Source organism: Rhagoletis pomonella, unplaced genomic scaffold, assembly GCF_013731165.1.
Source record: "Rhagoletis pomonella isolate Grant_MI unplaced genomic scaffold, Rhpom_1.0 Rhpom_scaffold_00004, whole genome shotgun sequence".
In the NCBI taxonomy this organism is placed as follows: Eukaryota; Metazoa; Arthropoda; class Insecta; order Diptera; family Tephritidae; genus Rhagoletis; species Rhagoletis pomonella.
In genome coordinates this window covers 26,630,315-26,651,656 of record NW_023458558.1, presented here as the reverse complement: position 1 = coordinate 26,651,656, position 21,342 = coordinate 26,630,315, and the positions used below count along the sequence as shown (strand labels likewise).

The 21,342-nt window shown below is 33.2% G+C and overlaps 1 protein-coding gene across 1 annotated transcript; it reads right to left on the bottom strand.

Annotated features, from left to right (window-relative positions):
• Positions 1 to 5,400: 5,400 nt before the first annotated feature.
• On the bottom strand, positions 5,401 to 19,868 carry LOC118737360 (synaptotagmin-14). Its single transcript, XM_036467808.1, has 8 exons — positions 18,861 to 19,868; positions 10,181 to 10,342; positions 8,734 to 9,099; positions 8,423 to 8,667; positions 8,154 to 8,348; positions 6,057 to 6,323; positions 5,685 to 5,990; positions 5,401 to 5,601 (listed from the first exon to the last, which is right to left on the bottom strand). Exons 1-8 carry the CDS (start codon positions 18,898 to 18,900, stop codon positions 5,401 to 5,403), a joined length of 1,782 nt encoding a protein of 593 aa, XP_036323701.1. The 5' UTR covers positions 18,901 to 19,868.
• Positions 19,869 to 21,342: the final 1,474 nt, after the last annotated feature.

Below are 21,342 nucleotides of genomic sequence, written 5' to 3'. Positions count from 1 at the left end.
AATAATACTCAAAATAATATTATAAAATATTTTATCTGACTTAGACAGAATTAAAAATTCATTATCACGCATGACAAAATAAAATGTTTTTTTTCCGGATTACTTGAAAGAAGCTGCTTGAATTGAAGTTAAAATTAGGTGATTTTATTATTAAATGGTTAAAACCCTTTCTAGCACAAATTCTTAAAGTTTTTGGCTAACAACTTGTAATAGAGTGACATTTGCCGCATTATTACTTACACTAAACGGCGAGAAAGACAATGAAAAATAAGTACTTATTTACATAAAAAATATATATATGGACAGAAAAATTTAGGTACAGTTCGGATGTTTATGAAAAAAGCCGAAAGTGGCTACACATTTTTCTAACTAGTATGTATGTAGTTTCATACCGAAAACTGTTACAATCAAATTTTATAAAAAGTTGCACAATAAGATTTGTAGCTAATACATACATACATATGGTGGTCCTTAATAATATTAACATCATGAGCCACCCCTCTATTTTGTTGTACTCACACAATAAATATATCCACGAAAATTTCAAAATTTTAAACAAGTTTTTAGGGGTCGCTACCAGGATTTGAAAAATTTTAATTTTTAAATCACAAAAATTCGACCAAATTTTCGATTTTGACCGAGTTTACTTTGTCGAATTTTAGCGACGTAAAAATGTAAATTTTTTCAAACCCTGGTAGCGATCCTTAAAAATTTGTTTGAAATTCTGAAACTTTCGTGGATATCTTTATTTTGTACGTACAACAAAATAAAGGAGTGCCCCGTAAAAATTTAAAAGTTGATATTTTAAGGACCACCCTAAAGCACAAATTTTTATGCACGCTCCTTGCAAAAATCGCATCAACTCCAAGCACGCATGTAATGAGTATTCCCTAAGGGTTGAGGAATACTTCAAATTTAACCGAAATGCATACAAAAATACTCCAGCTCTGCATTGCAACAGTGTAGCACAAAACTCCTCCAAGGGATTACTCAACACTGGGCTTGGGGAGCTTTTGAACCAAATTGCGAATGAGACAGCTCTTTTAATTGAACTAGTTCATTAGTTCGTTCATTAAAGTGAACTGAACTTTTCTGTGGCAAAATTCTAATAACAAGTTGGCCGCTGCTGCATTACCAAGGAGCATTTATTTTATAAGTACTCCAATAAGCCGCAAATGGACCACATGATACAACGATTTTTGCAGGGATTTATCATATGTATTTTCATGAGTACATATGTATGTACGCACGTGCACTTATACAGAGGCAAGTATGTACTCGTTTCATTTATTTAATAATTATAAATTGATATTTAGGTTTTTTTGCAAAATATTTATTTCTTAATTTACTTTTTGGTTTAGATTAGTGTATGCGGTATAAAAAAGTTATTAAACTAGCATTTTTTGTTTTTTAATATTTTGTTAAGTCTCTTGGGAATATACTCGTATGTATGTGTTAATAATCTTGTTTTTTTTTTTAACAAATAAAATAAATACGTAAGTAGTATTTGATTTCTTTATTTTAATTTCTCCTGCATACAATTAAATTAAATTTTACAACCGAGAGCCGAGTTCACAGTGCGTAGTTAACCGCCGTAGTGCGTAGTTTAACTATCCATTTTCATATTTACAGTGCTCAGTTAATAAGAAGTTAAGTAGTTAAATTCTTGCTAAATTAAATTTTTTTGTTTAACAAAATTTACACTTGTATAAAAAAAAAAATTTGGGGTATTCACAACGGTGACGTAAGTGCTATATGTCGTAAACTGTAAACGGCTAAAAATATTATGAATTATGAATTTTCACAGTGTTAAAAAATAGATGATTGCGGTTTCAAGATCTCTAAACATTTACTTCAGCTTTTAAGGTTTACTGCAGACAACAACACGACACTTACAACGCCATTGGGAGTACCCGAATTGATTTTTCGAAGTTGTATAGTTTCAAGCGATATGAATATCCACAGCCAACTATGCGACTGTGAATATGAATTGGGGTTACAGAGCCAGAGTAGCCTAACTGGCATTAAAAAAAAAAATACGATACAGCGTAAAATGCATTAATGGGATCGAAACGGTATAACATTATAGATAGGCCCCCCAGGCTCTCATGATCTCAATTCATAGCTAAACTCTTGTTAGTGCTTAGGTTAAGAAAAGTTTTACTTTGCACTGTGAATTCGGCCCTTAGATGCTTTGCGGTCTAGATATTGTTTTGTTTTTGTTTTTTACGTTGGCTATTTTTATATTGTACGTATATGTACCTACACACATACATACATACAATCATAATTTATTATGAATGTACGCTAGTAGTTTATTTTTAAGTAATTTTCAAAGATTATGTTTGATAAATTCATACCTCCATTTTTAAATTTACAATATTTCTATTGCTATTTCTTGCCCTTGTCAGTTTTACTTCCTAAATACCTTTTGTCACACTGTCTCAAATAAGATTCATAAAAAATTCTTACCTCACCGTAATTCTTGTCATTAACTATTTGACAATTTGGACAAATTTTCTGTTAATATTTCTATTATAATTTAGTTCATAAATTTTAGGAAGAATAACTTTCTAGAACATGTCAATCCTCTAACGAACTTCTAAATTCGCTTTGTGAGGGGTCTCTTACAGAAAGGCTCAAAACATCTCTCTCATGTGGGAGCTAATTGGTTAACATGTTCTACGAAAATAATTCCCATCAAATTTTACTATAATTGCACATATGTATGTCTTAACCTTTTATTTCGCTCAGACATTTATTTTAACAAAATTTTGAACTTTTTTAAAACTACTTAGCCCGGGATGTGAAAGCTTTAGTAGGACATAAAATAAAAATACGAGCTAACTTTTGCAAATCCATCCGCGTTTCAAGGTCATTGAGCACCCTGTATTGGTTACAATAGAAAATTTAAAGTTGGTATAGATATTACAAATACCAAGAGAAAAAAAAAACCAAGGCACCTCCTCCGTTTTCTACGATGTCATTTTTCCCCCAAACAAAATTTGGACCATTCTAATGTACATAAGGGTGCCGCACCAAAAAACGTTGCGGTTTTTCCAGTGGAATCATAAAATTTAGTATATGTATATTAAGACCACTGCCAAAATATTTAAGAAAAATAATAGGAGTTTGTTTAACAAAATTAGTTTAGAAAATATGTTTTCCAAAAAATTACCTAACACAAAAGTTTCAGCTTTAAGGGTAGGCTTTTGTTATTAATAAAGTTGTAACAATTATGTATGTTAAACAATTATATTGGGCTTGAGGCCACTTCTAATGAAAAAATTTTGTTGAAAAACAGCATTAATTTACACATAGCCTGCATAAAAATTGAAGCAATACATACAATCAAAACAACGAAAATTTTTAATGTTTTTTTCAAATCGGTTCTGCTCACGTAAATCTCAATATTTTTCCGAAGCATTTTGGCGAAAGTCTTAAAATAAATATGAAAATTTTATAATTATGATGGGAAAAATGTACCGATTTTTTTTTTTTTTTTTGTATGAAGTGTGATGCACCTTAATGTATATACATACACACATATTTAATTTTAAGGTAAATTTATCTAATTTCAGTTAACATGTTCCGCTGCCATTTGCTTATGCCTGAGACAAACTGCTGAGAGGCATTTGCTTACAAAATTGGCCCCAAAACTAAAATCGAACGTACCTTACCGGCCGTCTTCACGAGCTTGAAAATCTCGCTTGCGTTCTGCTTTTTCTTCGCCAGCGAGATAGGTTTTGGTTGGGTTCGAGCCTTGCAGGCTAAATTTGCATTTTCCACCAAAACAGACGAAGATGCTACTCTAAAGAATTCTGCTAAATAAGAAAATAGCTGTCCAAAGACAAAAATGACAGCTGAAAGCAAGCGAGAGCCCGCAAACCGCTCGGTATGCGAGAAAAAGTACGCTTCGTAATTCTTGTATGGCATCTCGTGAAGACGGCCGGTCGAAATTTCGACTCGATTCACATTCAATTAAGCACTACTCGAACAATTAAGTGTTAAATTTCGTTACGGTAAATCGAGCTACATTAGCCGCATAATTGAAAAAGCTTGGAGAATAGCTCAATTAACTAGTTTGCAAGTGGGTAAAAATATTTAGCGCAAATCAAAAAAAAAAACATTTTTTGTTCTTAAACATATATTAATCAGTTGTACGAGTATTTTTAAGGCATTTCAAATAATATTTTCTAACATTCATAGTATATGTATGTACATGTATTACTTATTGAATAAAAGCAAACATACATAGATATATCGTACGGTACGTCAATATAAATATTAAATTACGTAAAATTACAATTAACTTAATCGTTTGATATGCTATATTAGCCATTTTTGTTTGTTTTATGTTTCATTAAATCTTGCTAAATTGTTTCATTAAATTTAAAGTATTAAATTTTTTGCATTCCACTTACGCTGACAACTCATGGAGTCCAATAATAAAATCTCACTAAAATTTCTGATTTTTCGAAAAATCGAAGCTCCAACAGAAATTTCGATTGTTAAGAAGCTTAATACGTACATATATTTGCTTTAGACAAGCGACGATTTGTTAATACATAACAGCATTCGTTTATCGATATTCTCAGCTTAAATTTTCCAACTTAATCAAATTCTTTTAGCGCACAAAGTCGAGCGTCAAAATTAATACCCATTCGTGTATCACAAAATTCTAAATACATACATTTATACTAATCAATCGATCAAAAAACCTTCACAAAACAACAAATTCTTTTCTTCAGTTCTTAAAATTGTTTTCTTCTTAAAAGCATTTATATGAAAATCCAGTTAAATTCAATTAAATTTTATTTATAGTAATTATCAGGTTACAAGTTTCTCGTTTCATATTTGTTTCTTTTAGTTACTTCGCTACCAAAATCTGTAATGTGCGTAATTTGTTTACTAGTTAAGTGACATATTTGTTTTACTTTACATGCATGAAGTATGTATGTATGTTTATTTTTATTTTGTTTTCCCCAATTTTTTTTCTCATTTATAATTTAGAGTGACAGTACTAATGTTAAATTCTCGTTTTAGCGTTTTTCGGTTTCTGTCACATTAGTACAGAAAACTACTTCGCTTTTACAAATTTGTTTTGTTTTTTTTTTACATTTCGTAAACTCACACACAAATGCCATTTGTTGTTGTTTACATTTACAAAAAAGTCGTTTGGTTAAATCCAATTTTCTAAACAAAGTCAAGTTCCAAGCCGGCTTCAATATTGACAGCTACCGCTCTATCCGTTGTAATACTGTCATCCTCATCTCCCTCTTCCTCTCCGTCCTCTTCTTCTTCCTCTTTCAGCTTCTTCGATTTGGACTTATCTTTCGTCACAAAGCCCAAAATACTTAGGGCACTACTGCGTCGAGAAGATTGTCCCAACTGCTCGAATCAGGAGTCCACCAGCACATGCCATCGCGCCAATAATTCACCTTTTGCCAAATCGCGTACATCCGCCCAATGCGCCACTTCCTCCGGTCCGGATGAGTTTAATCCTAAACTAAACCAACCGACCATTTCATTCTTTTTCATATTACGTTTGGCATAAACGGAAACCATCAGCGTCACATCGTTCAACTGGAAAAGTGCCACCTAAGTTGGATAAAATGAAATAGATTTACTTAGTAATTCTTCAAAATTAATTTAAGCTACGAGTATACGCTTGCATTACGTACTTGAAAGACGAAGGTCTCCTTAAATAGCGGATGTGGTTGGCCGCGTCTCGTTGATGTTTTCGCTCGCGATATCTCCTGACCTATACTACTAACTAAACATAGCTTAACATAAGTGTCGGGCGCCTTATTCATTGATAAACTACGAAAATGACTACCCTTGACAATTTCCACTGATAAACGCCCCGTAACACCGTTATAACCTAAACCTAAGAGCAATTCTGGCACGCCACCATGTTGCATCGAGGTGGTCGAACCGGCGCTGTCTGATCTCGCCAGACTTAACAAATCACTATTGGAACCCAAAACCTGAGATATGAAAAGAAATTGAGTAAAAAAAAAAATTAAATCGTTTAATAAACAAATTTATATTACAGAAGATGTGCTTCGTGGCTCCAACGGTAGCCAGAGATTTGTCTCCAATTCCAAATCTATTGTGGCAAAACTAACGTACGCCTCTCCGATGAGACGTTCTTTGCGTAAACGTTCGCAACCGTATATTCGTACGCGCAGACCCATATTGTTAACTTCTTCTGGGTTAACACGATGCAGCAGAAAACTTTCCATATATTGAGGATTTTCGCCCGAACGAATTTTAGTCTTATGCTTTTGCTTCTTATTTGGCAACATAAGAAGGCGGACCTGCAAATATACATATAGTACAATTAATCAAAAATTTGGGTGTGTTCATTTATGTAAAACTACAAAGCATCGGAATTTCTTCGCTAGTAGATTGTAATTCCAAATAAGGTGACACAAGCTAAAACTTATTTCTAGTGCACCACAAATATTTAGCCTGTTGTTTAGGTGTATGCCCATAGAAATTTATAGGTATCTAAGCGGATTGAAATCCCTAAGAGGGAAATTCCTAAGAGGAACCCTTTTTCTTCAGTTACTATTTATTTCATCGATTAGTGTCATAAGTTCATGAACCGCTTCCGTAAGACCGCAAGCAGTACTGCACACCACGTGCATTGGCATTAGTGGTATTCACCGAATTGAGCAAGTGGCCTGGCACTCTGGCAAAAGAGCAGATGAGCTCAAGCAACGATTGTTGGCAACAGTCGTTACTTCAGCTGATCTGCTCTTTTCCACACAGCAGAATATACTATTTCTGGAATCAGAGTTACCTACGCACGTCCGAAGGAATCTTTACGAACTCCCAAACCAGATCCAGACTATCAACGCTCAACCACTAGACACGTAGTTGTACGGTATGTTGCCGATATTCAACGAGAGACAATCACCAACTATCGCCCAGTAAATGCCGCCACCGGAGTTCAGCCTGACTTTGATGCTATTGACGCCTGGAACTGTACCGGATTAAACACCTACTTATCCAGACTCGCCATCAACACATCTAATGCGTTTCCGACTTGTGAAAGCGCCTCAGACGGCAACAGCTGCCTCTTCATCTTCCCGCTTAAAGTCACAGATTGGTTAATATATCTCTTTGGTTCGATCGAGTCAAATCAGCAAATCCAGTCTCCTGGACTTAATAGTTCCTCTGCAGGAAAATGGTGGGCGGCTTCTTCAATCAACATCAGGTTGGAAATTTCAAAAGCATATTTTTCAGCGAAAAAAGTTATTGTTCTCAACCTCACAGTCGTCAGCGCAGAAAAATTACTAAAGAGTGGATAACATGGACAAGACAAATAGCCAATTCTGCCAATAGCAGACAAAGAGTCTTCATGTCTTTGTGAGCAATTACATAACACTTTGCTTAGTGGAAGATCGACCTATCTCGGCAGCCAGTTCGAAAACGCCCTATCTCAGAAAACATTCAAGAACGACCTAATTTAGACCTACTTGATTGAGGAACGCCCTATTTCAGAATTTTATTGAAAAACACCTTATCTCAGAATTTGGTTGAACGCCCTATCTCAGAATTCGGTTCAAAAATGCCCTATCTCAAAAAATATACATTGAAAATGTACTGAGAAAGGGCGCTTTTTAACCGAATTATAAGACAGGGTGTTTTTCAATCAAATTCTAAATAGCGTTGTTGAAAAATTGTCTGAAATAGGGCGTTTTCGAACTAACTGCCGAGATAGGTCGATCTTCAACTCAGCCATCGATATATAAAATTGGAAATTGTTAAGGACTTTGTATGCCTAAGATCCGGCATCAACACCACCAATAATGTCAGACAGGAGATCGAAAGAATAAGAATAATTCTTTAAAACAGTTGCTACTATGGGCTCACAGAATACAAATCTTTATACATGCCCTTTCTTTGTAAGGTGCAAACTAATGAATGATGTCTGAGGAAGATGAGAAAGCTTTGATAGTTTTGTGGACAAATATTATATGCAAGCTCTATAACCCGGCACGCGTCGTAGATGAGTAGCAAAGAGAGTTACGAAAGTAACGAGTTTTTAATTGTATAGACTTTATCAAATGCATAAAATTACAGCCTCCTGCTCTACCTTATACGAAAAGCTCTTCATTTATTTTCAGATTTTAACAAACCTGCGTATGCGTCGTCTGTCCATTGCCCAAAGTGGGTAGGCCTCGGGCTTGCATCACGTGCACTGTCATTTTGCGCATCGGTGCATCGTACAGCAATGAAATCTCGATACTACCACTTTTACCATAGAATTGGTTCTGCACGGAAGTATCGTCCGATTTGATGGAACGCAAATCGCTGGTATCGAAGAGTGGCTCCTAAAACAATAAGTAAAAAATAGTATAAATAAAATAAAAAAGTATTTCTTTAAAATAGCATTTGTCACACTTACGTCTTCATTATTATTATTACTGGTGTTGTTATTATTGTTATTATTATTATTGCTATGCAAATCAGGCACATCATCTAAACTGTCTTGACGCACAGACGACGTCGAGATCTTCTGATATCTGCTGCTACTGCTATTACTGCTGGACTTTAACAAATCAGCCCGATTGTCAATACGCGACTCCTTCAGGGAAGATGAAGCGCTGCACTCGCTCGATTTATTCGTACCACCATTGCTCGGAAAGCGCTCTGCAAATCCAATTGAAAGTCAATTATTATTTTTTGTTGTTGTTTTAGATTACCTAAGAAACTAACCTTTCCTATCGCCGGTCAATATGCCCGTATGACTGTCAACGGATGCTTTCTCGGAATCATTTGAACTGCACTCACTATGCGAGGACGGAATACCAACTTTGCCGCGTTCCGCTATGGCCAAGGGATCGCGGGACGAATCGAAGCGTGGCGTTATCGTAACGCGTTGCAATTCAGTCGGTGTATAATTGAAGCTCTGTTGCGGATTTGGCGGTGACGGTGGCTGATACGAAGACTGCTGCTGCTGATGGACACCGTAGCTGTTGAAGTGGCCATTTGCTGAAAGATTGCGTGACTGTTGCAAGCGTAAGCGGCGCAATATATCCTCCTCGGAATCAGAACTGGTATTATCATAGCGACGTTTACGTGCTTAAAGAATCAAAAAGAAAAAAAAAAAATGTATCTAAAGTAAATGCACTTATTCAAAGAAAAAGTAGCTTCTAATAGCTTTCGACCCTCGTCAGACTAACTCTTTTATGGTTTAAAGAGTTTTATAAAATGACAGTTTCATACATTTTTCAGTTTATGAACCTTGTTTAAAGGTACTTTATTTTTTATGAATAAGGCCATAAATTTATAGGTCCCCCATTTGCGTGACAACATAAAGGCGCATACCACAATTCGGAGGAGAAGCGCGGCGTAGGGCTTAACTAGTGTTTTTTTTTCATGGGATTCAATGCAATCAACTAGATATATTGGTAGATAACGGAGTAACATGTCGTGATACACTTCTTGGGAAAGCCTATTATTTGGAAGAGATGAGATATTTGGAGACTTAACGAGACTATTTGTATTTAAAAAATTGTACAGGTTTTCGGTGAAAAACCCTTGTTTGTTCAAAAAGTGGCCGAATGATTAAATTTCTTCTTCGTATTTTGGAATACATTTTTTATAAGAAGGTTTCTCATGCCATCGTATTGCCTGCTAAGGGGCGATCTCAGTTAGTAAAAAACAGTTTTTTTTTATTTTTTTTTGTAAAAGCGAAAAGGTGCCAAGTCGCCTTTTGAAATTGCTCAGGAGAGACGAATCATGTAATTTAGAAATAGAGATTTTTTCAGAACCATTTCGATTGATACCCATATTGTATTAAGTTATTGAACTTAATTGAGTAAAATATATTTTTAAATGAGCTCTCTTACACCTTTTGTTATTTGACATTTTAATTTAAACAGGTAGCAACTCCTTTTTAAACCTAGCTATAAACCTTCCCCTCGCTCAGACGCACACCTAGATATGCGTCCTTCTACAATTGGACCACGGAAACATGGAGTCTATCGATTGAAACATTTAAGCCGATTCTCACCGATTTATTCCGTAATCGAAATATCAAAAGTTAAAAAAAAGAAGAGCCCTGTATTGAAAAATTAAACAATATATACTACAAACACTGAAAAATGGTTTCTCCTTCTACTTAATTATAAATTACAATTATTTACATACGCACACTTACACATCTTTTGCGAATATTTTGATGCAATTATCTTCTCATCGCAACAATGTAGACCGTGACGAGCATGAAAGCACCATTTGCGATGTACATAAAGAAAGAACAAAAACATCAAAGCGACGACGCCAAAAAGCGCACCCAATACGGTTGTTAACTCAACGGATCCTTAAGTAAAATAAAAATATGAGAAAGACACATTAATAAAAAATAAGTAGGCATATTTAATTAGACAACAATAAAAATGGTGCCATTAAGCACGAATGTCCTTCAGCGAGTTTACTTTATATATTCGTATATATGTAAGTATGTATGTATGCATTTGTGTAGACACATTCATTAGGGTGCATCACCAAAAAAAAAAACTTTACATATATGTATTAAGATTCCCGTCAAATTATTTAGTAGAAATATTCAGAATAACATACGTGAGCTAGACCGATTTGGAAATATCTCCATAAATCTAATTACATATTTTGATTCCGTGTGACAAAATTTTTAAAACTTTTTATGCAGACCTTTTAAGCTTAAATTTTTCTGAGGTGAAATTTAAAAAAAGATATTTCAAAATCTACTTTTATTTAAAAAAAAATCTCGGTATTTGGAGACAATTTCAAATGGGTCCAGCTCACGTAAATCTTAATATTTTTCTGAAATAAAAATATAATAATTTTTATAAATCCCATGGAAAACCAGTAGGAACCAATTTTTTTATTTTTTATTTTTTGTATAGAGAGTGATGCACCCTAATATTTTAGTATTTGTACTTGCAGACAAGCTGTATTCGACAATTACTCACTTTCAAATTGCCTGGCTAACATAACAAACAAAATATTAACCAGACAATGCCGCGAAAGGAAGCAGGTGTTAACACTCCAAATGCCAACAATTAACTGTTCAATTGTTGTACTGTTCACCTGTTTCAATAGCGTACCTACAAACATACATTTTCGAAAATACCAAGCACGCTGAAATATTGGATTTTCCCATAAAAATATTAACAACGAGGAGGGCATACTCATACTTATGCAAACATATATGTATATATACATATATGTATGTTTTTACACTTCGAAACAAAAAGATTGTATACTTGAATTAAACCCAAATCTAGAATTGCGGTCACAAAAGTACGGTAACTCCGAAAATCTTATATCAAGAATTCCTGCGAGACCATAAATTTCACTTTCATGATTATTGATATTTATAGAACGTTTAAGGTCCAGTTTTTCAGTGCCAGTTTAAACTTAGATCACGTAAACTGCGTTTAAATTTATGTGCATATGTAACAGCTGGCTGACATTTGATGGGCTAATATTACCTTAAACCAGCTGCCTTGAGCATTCAAACTAAGTTTGAACCACAGTCAGATTTAACCGTGCACTGAAAAACTTACCCTAATGCCGTATTTCCACTAGGCATTAAATTACATAAATTTTGATGAAAAAGTTGGGCACTAAAAAATACCTACTCAATTACGGTAAGAAAAACCATCTGTAATGACATTCGCTTCCATGTGGAAATTCGGCATAAGACTGTAAGCATTTTAAGAACGAAAAATAGAAATTTTATCTTATTCGGACGTGTTTTTAGAATACAATTTTTCTCTTAGTGTTTTTATGTTTATGACAATATAAAGTAACGAGTTTACCGTTGCATAGTTTTCATGGCGTGTTGACAGCTAGCGCTTCTTAAATTTTAACCGCAGCATATTTATACTATAAATTTTTTAGCGGCATACTGAGTCTTGGCCAGGCAAAGATAAGTTTATTTTAAAGCTGCAGTAGTCGAACCTTTTATAACAAAGGCTCGTTTAGGAACCGAATCTTGATTACTCTCGTCAGAGAACGTTTAAAAATTACGTTCTCTGTCTAGAATATTCTAAAGAAAATTTACTATCCTCAATACCTCTAAAAATTCACAGAGGTTTATAAAAACTAAAGCTCTTATAAAAGCTATTGAGATGATGCTTTAGTTTTGCACACCAACCGAGTACCGTCTCAATAATTTTTTTCGAGAAGAAGTAGTAATTGAAACATATTTATTTTTTCGAACTTCTGGGCATTTAAAAATTAATCATAAAATTCTTAAAACTATTTATTGAAAGAAATACATCAATAACTTATTTTACCAAATTTGTAGCTTTTACTAAATTTATAGCTTTGTTTTGCACAATACTGTACATATGTATGTATGTGTATCCAACACAAAGTAAAACAGTTGTATTATATTATTTCGACTAACGCAGGGATCACACGATTTGTACATTTGTACAGATCTGTACATTTTGGCAGTCACAGAGTAGAGTGTTCTAGATATAACACTATACGGCAAAATCAATTTTTTTTGCTGGGTATTGGACCAAACCAATTTTTAAGAGATTGAGTCATAACTAAAAAATAATTTCTCCGTTTTTCGAAGTCAACCTCCGATATCGAGAAATTGGCCTTCGAATTTCGAAATAGGACCTTTAGTAAAAAATTATTGTATGTAAACAACTAAAAAAGTCAAACTATAGACTCTATATACTTTCATTTAAACGTTATATAACTTTTCTTTTGCAAACTTATATTACAGGTGCTGTAAGGAGTAAGGATCTTCGAAAAATTAAAACCTTACATTTAAACAAAATTTGAACTGATTTTCAAAAAATCGGTATCGTTGTAAAGGTGATTAAATTCCTTTCTTCCGGTATGCATATTTTTATACCTCGTATATAAAAACTTGAAAAAACAAACACTTAAAAGAAAAAATACAATTTTTTTTTAATTTTTAATTTTAATAATTATTTTAATTTCCTTCAATAACCCAGCAATTAATAATTAGTTATAATTAAAAATCATAAAAACAGAATTATGATTAATTACCATTAAAAAATAATCAAATAATTAAATTTAATCAAATATTTTTTTTTAATTATTTGTTGGTTTTTAATTATTACATTATTTCTAATTATAGGATTATTTTTCCGAATAGATAAAGCTGTGTTTGCCAGGCAAATTTTCATAAGTTAGTATTAAATAATTGAAACCAAATTCACTGTACGTCTAAATATTTGTACTGTAGTTTCCAAGACTGAGAATGATTTCTTACAGACATTGTTAGCGGTCTTTGCTATTCATTTTCAGAAAGAATTTTGTAGAGGGCACATTGGGGCAGATCTTACATATAGGCATAGGTATGCATATTGGCCGCGTTTTTGTTATTCTCCTTGTGCATTTATCTTATGTTACTGTATTGATTCTCATGACATGTTTGTTGAAATAAATCATAAAATTGAAAATGAAAACCAAAAAATAATTAAAATAATCAAATAATTATATTATCATGCAATTAAAACAAATCAAAAATAATTAAATAATTATGTTATTAAAAAATAAATAAAATTAATGGAAAATAGTCAAAAATAACAAACTAGTAATGCAATTAAAATAAATAAATTAATAAGAGAAATTTTATTTCGATGTGTGAACAGCCACATATCGGAAAGCAGTTTCAGAAATGAAAGTTGTAAGATGTGACTGCAATTGAGAGAGCGCAAATCGATTTCGGAAATATATTTCAACTTGCTCGTACTGCACTAGCAATCTCCAATTCGCCTTTTGGATCTAAAAAAACCTCTTTCGAAAGACACTTTAGATGCAAAGTTTGACTGCTCATGCAACTGCTTTCTGAAATATCTTAATTTTACAGCCTTTTCGAAATATATTGCATTGCCACGTTTGACACGCCGCTCTTTTGTATGTGCACTCTGCTTAGGGAACGTACCCATAGTACGTGACTAGCTTTTTTCCAATTTCTAACCCCCGGTCTGTTTTCCACCTAGACACCAAACCTGACATTCGACAAATTTCTTAAAATCCAAAACACAACGTATAATATTTAAACAAGAAAGAGCTTCGAATTTAATTGTTGGTTTCAATTTAATATCTATCTGTAAATTACGTATTTTCTTCTCTGCGACAAAGGTACAAGAACAGGGTTCAAAAATGCAGTGAATAGCAGTAAATACAAAACTCTTCCATGCAATATTTGTCAGAAAGCGCAAATTGAACTATTGCATGGTATGCCAGCGGGCGAGATTAAAAATTATGAAAAAGGTTTGCAACAATACCCAGCGGGAAAATGTAATGTATAGTAATCGAAAAAATAATCAATAAAACAACCCCCCTTTCACATTCGAAAATGCATTTTTTTCCCCAGGGCGATGTCTTAAGAAAAGTGGGGCATTCACTAGTATCGAGAAATGGATGTGTTTTAATATGAAATTTTTGGAACTTTTTGAATACATTAGAATGCTGATTACATAGTTAGCAGTAATATTATCGAGAACTCATAAGAAACACATTATATTATATATCACCCATCAAATGCATTACTACTTTCCCGACTGGGATACTACTACTTTCAAAAATGTTAACAAACTAAATACTGGTGCATTGCAACCGCACATATCATTTCACAAGCATGCAAACACACACTCACAAAGTATCGCATCCAGTTTCAATGTCAAAAGCGCCATCATCTAATAAACCCACACCCTCCGGCTTCTAAAGTGCGTGTGCACAGTATTATAACTACAGTCAACTGTTTAAATATCAGCCGCTTAAGTTTATGAGTTTACTGAACTGTATTCACACGCAACTAAAACGTGGCACACCATGGAATCCAAACTGCATAGAAGAGTGGTCAATGTGGCAATCGACATCGGTTTTGGAATACATGTATACGTACATAAATATGTATGTATTAGGGATGCCAAAATATGCGGAAAATTGTGATGACGGAATTTCGGGATATTTTTTAAGTTATTCACATTGAGACATAACTTTTATGTATATGAGTAAAAAGTCAATAACTAAAACCATTTAAAGATACCATGAAATAAAACTATTTAAAATTTATGATAAACTGATTGTAAAACTCACATATTTATTAATCCAGGCAAATCTTAAAGTGATACATTTTTTAAATTGAATTTAAAAACCATGTGATTGAGGAACGCATACATCACAAATAACAATGTAAATACCAGATACTTTTGAAAGTAATAATTAATAAAAAAAAAAAAACATAAAAAAATATAGATACAAAAACAAATTCAATAAACATGTTTATTCTACTCCATAAAGAAATGGCGAATTTTTTGCCCTTTTTCTTGCCAATTTACTCGAAATTTTGAGGGTGTACGAGCCAAACGGACCTCAGAATCGGATTCAGCGGGTCGAAATTCATATTGGAAGGTGGGTCTGATTAAAAGCACACAACCCTTTTTTATAGTGGTGTTGTTATTATTGCACCTAAAATATACAGCAAAGCGGATTCTTCTAATCTTGACCTGAAGTTGTTACATAACTACAAAGCCTGCTGATGAAAAACATCTTTCGGCCTCAACACTTGTAGGCACAACTGTGAAAAGGTAGTCATAAGCTATTTAAACATAATTACCCCTTTCTCCTCCACTCCCTTACACGTTAATTGTAGCCAAAACAGCATTTTACAAAAATCATACTTCAAATTCATAAACCAGTTCTTACTATCAATACGATATTTAAAATTTTTCTGGATCCCGGGATTAAAGCAATCAAATTTTCGGGACCTCAAATGGCATCCCTAATATGTATGTACATATGTATCCATCAGGACCTCAGTGTAGTCGTCAAGCAAGCAAAAGCTAAAGTCGTAAATTTTTAAAAGTCATTTATACATATTACGTGCTGTGAGTGAGATAAGTTACGTATTATGTACATACATTAGGCCGGGTCAATTTTTGTTTAACTAAGCGCGTATACCACTGAAGGGTTCTACGTGTAGGTGTATTTGCAAATTTGCCAAAGAAACCATGGGTTTAAAACAGTGCCAGGCAGCTAGTAGCCTATGCTATGTGCACTAAGAGTGCTCATGTGTGCGTACGTATTTTGCCTGACACTGGTCTAAAATTAATTTGAAGTTTGACAAATTGCGAGACATCACTCTGTGCTCCTAGCCCCACTACTTCGATTCATTTTTAGTTCCTAGTTTGCATTACTTACACTTAATAGTGGAATTCGCGCTTCTGTGCGTAGAGATCAGTCAAAGCGCACAAAGGTTTTCCATCTATTTTATATGGGGAAAAATAATTTTTCGAGGAAATGGTATGGCATTCTCCAAAATCTTTCGGAGATAATTTTGTATGGGCCCTCATTGCATTTTCAGGGGTTTTTAGCAAACCTATCTATATATCGACTGCTGAGTGGAAGATCTCGGCAGCCAGTTCCAAAACACCCTATCTCAAAAAAATTTTCAAGAACGCCCATATCAGAATTTGGTTGAAGAACGCCCTATCCAAGCTGCGGATTCAAAAACGCCCTATCTCATCACATTTTCAATACGTTTTCAGCTGAGATAGGGCGTTCTTCAACTAAATTCTGAGATGGGGTGTTTTCAATAAAATTCTGAAATAGGGCGTTCTTGAAAAGTTATTTGAGATAGGGCGTTTTCGAACTGGCTGCTGAGATAGGTCGATCTTCCACTCAGCAGTCGATATACAATACGCGAAGGCATTTTTTGGGCAGCATAAAAGATTTGCACCGTTCGTTCAATTTTCAAAAATGGGGTGTCAAACTAAAGCTCTTGGCCCGTAGATGTGCAAACTGGTTTATTTTTTCGAGAGGAGTTGCCACCTGTTAAATAATAACTCAATTTATTTACTAATCAATGCCCTCAGATCCGCATCGTCCGTTCCATTTTCAAAAGTGAGGTACCAAATTAAAGGCCTTAGGGTGTGGATGTGCAAGAAGGTTTTACCTTTTCGAAAAAAGTTGCCACCTGTTAAGAAATTAAGCTCGAATTAATTAAATAGTTAAATCAATTATTAAATATGGGTATCAATCGAAATGGTTTGGTAAGTAAATAAGGTATCGCTATATGGGTGTCATACAAAAGAGGTTTAAGAAGGTAGTACTTTGGAAATATTTTGAATAGGGTTGCCACATATTTGAGAAGTCTAATTGAACTATTTTATACCCAAGTTATATGAAATATTAACGATGGATGTCAAATGAAAGACCTTCAAGAAATACTTAATTTGACAATTTAGAACTTTTTTGATGTGTTTGAGGGTGGCCACAGTTTAAAGGGCTAAACTAAAATTATTTAATAGTTCAAGGAATTACTAACCGATGGTTATGAATAGAAATGGGTTTAAAATCCTCTATTTAAGAACTATATTTAGGAGGGTTGCCACGTGTTTAAAAAAAAATCCATTTAATTCATCAGTTACTTGAAATATTTATAACAATGTCAGACGAAAATTATTTAAGGAAATTTCAGTTCTAAAATAATTGTTAAGACGGTCGCCGCCTGTTTTGAAAGTGGTATTTCGTTAAATTATACATAAGTTACATGAAATTTTAAAATATGGTTGTCAAAAGAACGAGTGTTAAGAAATATTTAAATTGAACATTTGGTTTTTTGTTGTTTTGTTGAAAGAATTAAGCTTAAATTATTTAATAAGTTAAATGGATTGTCAAAAGATGGGAATCAATCGAAATGGTTTGAAAATAATTTATTTCTAAACTGTATTTAGGAGAGTTGCAATGTGCTTAAAAAAATTAAATTCAACTTAATTCGTCAGTTAATTGAAATATGTATAACAATGCCAGGCGAAGGATTTTAGTGTGAAAATACTTTTAAAGGGGTTGCCACCTGCTAGAAAGTCGAATTTGTTTTACTTATATGAAAGACACATGCATAAAATATCGAAATATTAGTGTCAAACGAAAGAGTTTTAAGAAAACTGTAGGCTGATAATATTTTTAATTAGAGTTGCCATCTTTTTTTTTAAGGTCACTACATCTGCGCCGTTATTTCGAATTTCTAAAATGAGAAGTCAAATTAAAAAACTGGGATTCTACATATGGATGTGCACAGGTTTATTTTTTTTTAAGTTAGAGGGACATTTGAAATTTGATGAAATGAAAACCGACACCATGCGAGACCTTTCATCACTGAGAAATGGTTTAGATTAATCATTAGGAATATTTTTAGAGGTTTCTGAATAGGGTTTCACCTGTTTAAAAAATTTAATAAAATGTTGGCGCTTTGACGCCATGCGGGTTCACTAGTAAAATATAATTATTATGGAAAAATGGTTAAATAAACAATTGGGTACTATTATTTAGAGCCTTCTCCGTTTCTACGAAAAGTTTTTTCCCCATATAAAATACATGGAAAACTTAGAGCGCTTTGAGCGACCTCCAAAAAATTTTTTTTTTTCAAAATAAAAAAAGGGTATATTCTTTTCGTTATACAACAATCCCGCGGTGGGAGAGCATTAAAAATTCCGACTTTACTTTTCTTTGGACTGCCCTAATGTCCACTGCATACATACTTACATGCATATCGTAACCATCAATTCAAAAGGCCCTATTTGACATTTTATCGGAAATGCGATGCTTTGTTTATGCCATTACTTTGTTCTCAGATACGCCGTTTTACCGAAATTCAAAGCCATATCTTTTAAAAATTGCAAGGTGCTAAATCTTTGCAACAGCCATCCAAGCACTTGCTATGGCAATTTAAAACGTTTTTTGCTTCACCTTAGAAGTTTTTTTAACCAATAGGGCCTTTTTCATTGGCTATGTTGATATAAGCATCGCAATTATAGAGTTCAGTTTAAAGCCATTGGTTGTGAGTTTCTACTTACCATTTAAAGAGTACGATTCCACACCGGAAATTACTATCATCTTAGTACACTTCCAACTTCCGGCGTTTTATGTTTTGTTTTCCCAAACTATGTACGTACTTCACAAGGTCCTGAACGAAATTTCGCTGCGTACAACTGCAAAGTATTTACCCAATATTTGTATTAAAAACCACCTCAAGCACAAATGTACATACATAGAAATTCACAGTAACGTCAATATGCCACAAAAAACACAATCAACTACATACATAGTATATATGAATGGCAACTTTAACTAATGGGGCACTGTTTGGTGTTGGGGAGGGTGTTTATGTTTTTCTATTGCGTATCGGCACAAATGATAACAAACAAGCCGATGTACATATGTATCTCCCCTTGTCGTAGTGTTGACTTTTTCACGCTTTCAAACAGCAAAACGAAATTAACATTCCAATGGAATGCATTCAAAAACTTTTCCACTGGAATGGCATGTGAAAGCTCCACACTGAGCTTGGGAAAGCAAATCCTTTGGGTCGCAATACACAAAAAGGATACCAAATTGCATGCAATCGATTTTTCCAAACAATATACAGGGGAATTTTTAATGCCACATAAAAATAATATCTTGAAAATGGCTTCAAGAACATTCAAATCAGATCGCACTCCTTACACCTTTTATCCTTATTTTTTGTACTTTAATGAACGTTCACAAAGTTCACTACACAAGTTTGCTGGTTAAAAATGAAACTAAAACCATACACAACAAAAATTATATTAATCCGGTTCACGCTGCTGCTTAACGTTGTACTTTTCACGTAACATTTGTAAACATTGCCAGCGTTTTCTTCGTTCCGCACGTAATATTTAAAAAATAAATTTAATGAAGTGTTTCGATGATTTGAGCAATATATTTTTCACTATATCCAATTTCATTCAATTATAAATTGGTATTTCAAATGCTAGTTCACAATTCACAACAAATTCCTGTCCGTATAAAAGAAGCAGTGACTCAGATATGTGTTTAGCAGCATATGGTGTTGCAGTCTCTTCCTTGCGAGTGACGAACAAAAGCTCTTAAATATTTCCAGTAAGCTCCGATATATAACATATGTATGTATGTCACGAAAGGACAACAGTTGCGCACGAAATATAAAACAACTGTTGATATGAGATATATGTATGTATGTATGTATGTATGTATACACATTAGGGCGGGTCAATTTTTTTTTTCGACTATATGCGTATGGCATAGGAGGATTCTATGTGCAATTCTAAGCAAATTTGCCGAATAAACGTGGGTCTAAAATAAATTTTGAGTTTGCCAAATTGCGAAAATTGGTTTCTTTCACTTAGCATTTTCCTGTAGTGTCATAAATTTAGTATAAAAACATGCTATAAGGCGTTTTTTGGTACAAGAAATCCATTTATGGACTTATCTTTTTCTTCAAACTTCCGCCAGATGGCGCAACAGTGAAAATTTTCAAATTTTCTTACGTGTTAAGATAAAATAAAAAAAAAACTTATATTTTTCTTATCCTCGAAAAATTTGTTTCATACAACTAAAATTCTATACAAACTACATGCATACACATGTATGTAGGTATGTACATTTGACTGCATCACCAAAAAAAAGTTGCGGTTTTCCCACCGGTATTACAAAAATATTTCGAAAAGTATTAAGATTTACGTGAGGTGAATCGATTTGAAAACATATATCCAAAATTGGAGTTTTTTATGAATAAAAATAGTTTCTTAAAGATTTTTTTTTTAATATTTTGGTGGTAGTCTTAAAAAATAATAGATTTTATAATTCCAATGGAAGCACAACTGTTTTTTCCCAAGTATTCTGAACTGTAAGAAATTTTAAAGAATTCGTAAAGGTCTAATCCGATTTTTGCCGAATTTTCTAAAATGAACTAAACTGTGCACACTTCGATTCTTGTATAAAATTTTGGAGGAAAATCGTTAAAGCAATAAAAATAATGCTGCAATGTGAGGAATTTCTTGCGGAATTTTTTCAGAATTTTCTTAATTTTTCGTTCCAATTTCGAATTTTATAAATCTGTTGACGTGGTCAAAATTTTGCGGTAAAATACATACAAAAAATATTCCGACGAATTGTGAACCTCCTCCTTTTTTTTGAAGCGGTTAAAAGTTAAATTAAATAAAATTTATAAAATAACTTTCTTCTTAAAACAATAAAAGAAGTTTCTAAAATTTGATTTAATTAAAACTAAATTTATTTTTAAAACAATGGAATCTAAGAACGTAAGAACTAAACTAAAAAAGAAAACAATTAAATTGAAAAAGTACATAAAATCAGTTTCTAAAAATTAATATCTAAAAATTTTAAAAAATTTTAATTGAAAATACTTCCGCTGACCGAGGATTTTAACCTCAGATCCAGACAATTTTTCTTTTTAAAACAACAATAAAATTAAAATACAATTCAATTTAAAAAATAATTAAATTAAAAAAAAAGAAAATAAAATAAAATAAAATA

Bases quoted from the DNA above. Each gene is read 5' to 3' on its own strand.
- LOC118737360 (XM_036467808.1), bottom strand. From the start codon at position 18,900: ATGATAGTAATTTCCGGTGTGGAATCGTACTCTTTAAATG. The intron at 8,668-8,733 runs GTTAGTTTCTTA...TTGGATTTGCAG, and splicing joins ATTGACCGGCGATAGGAAAG to AGCGCTTTCCGAGCAATGGT. The intron at 6,324-8,153 runs GTTTGTTAAAAT...GTATATTTGCAG, and splicing joins GACAGACGACGCATACGCAG to GTCCGCCTTCTTATGTTGCC.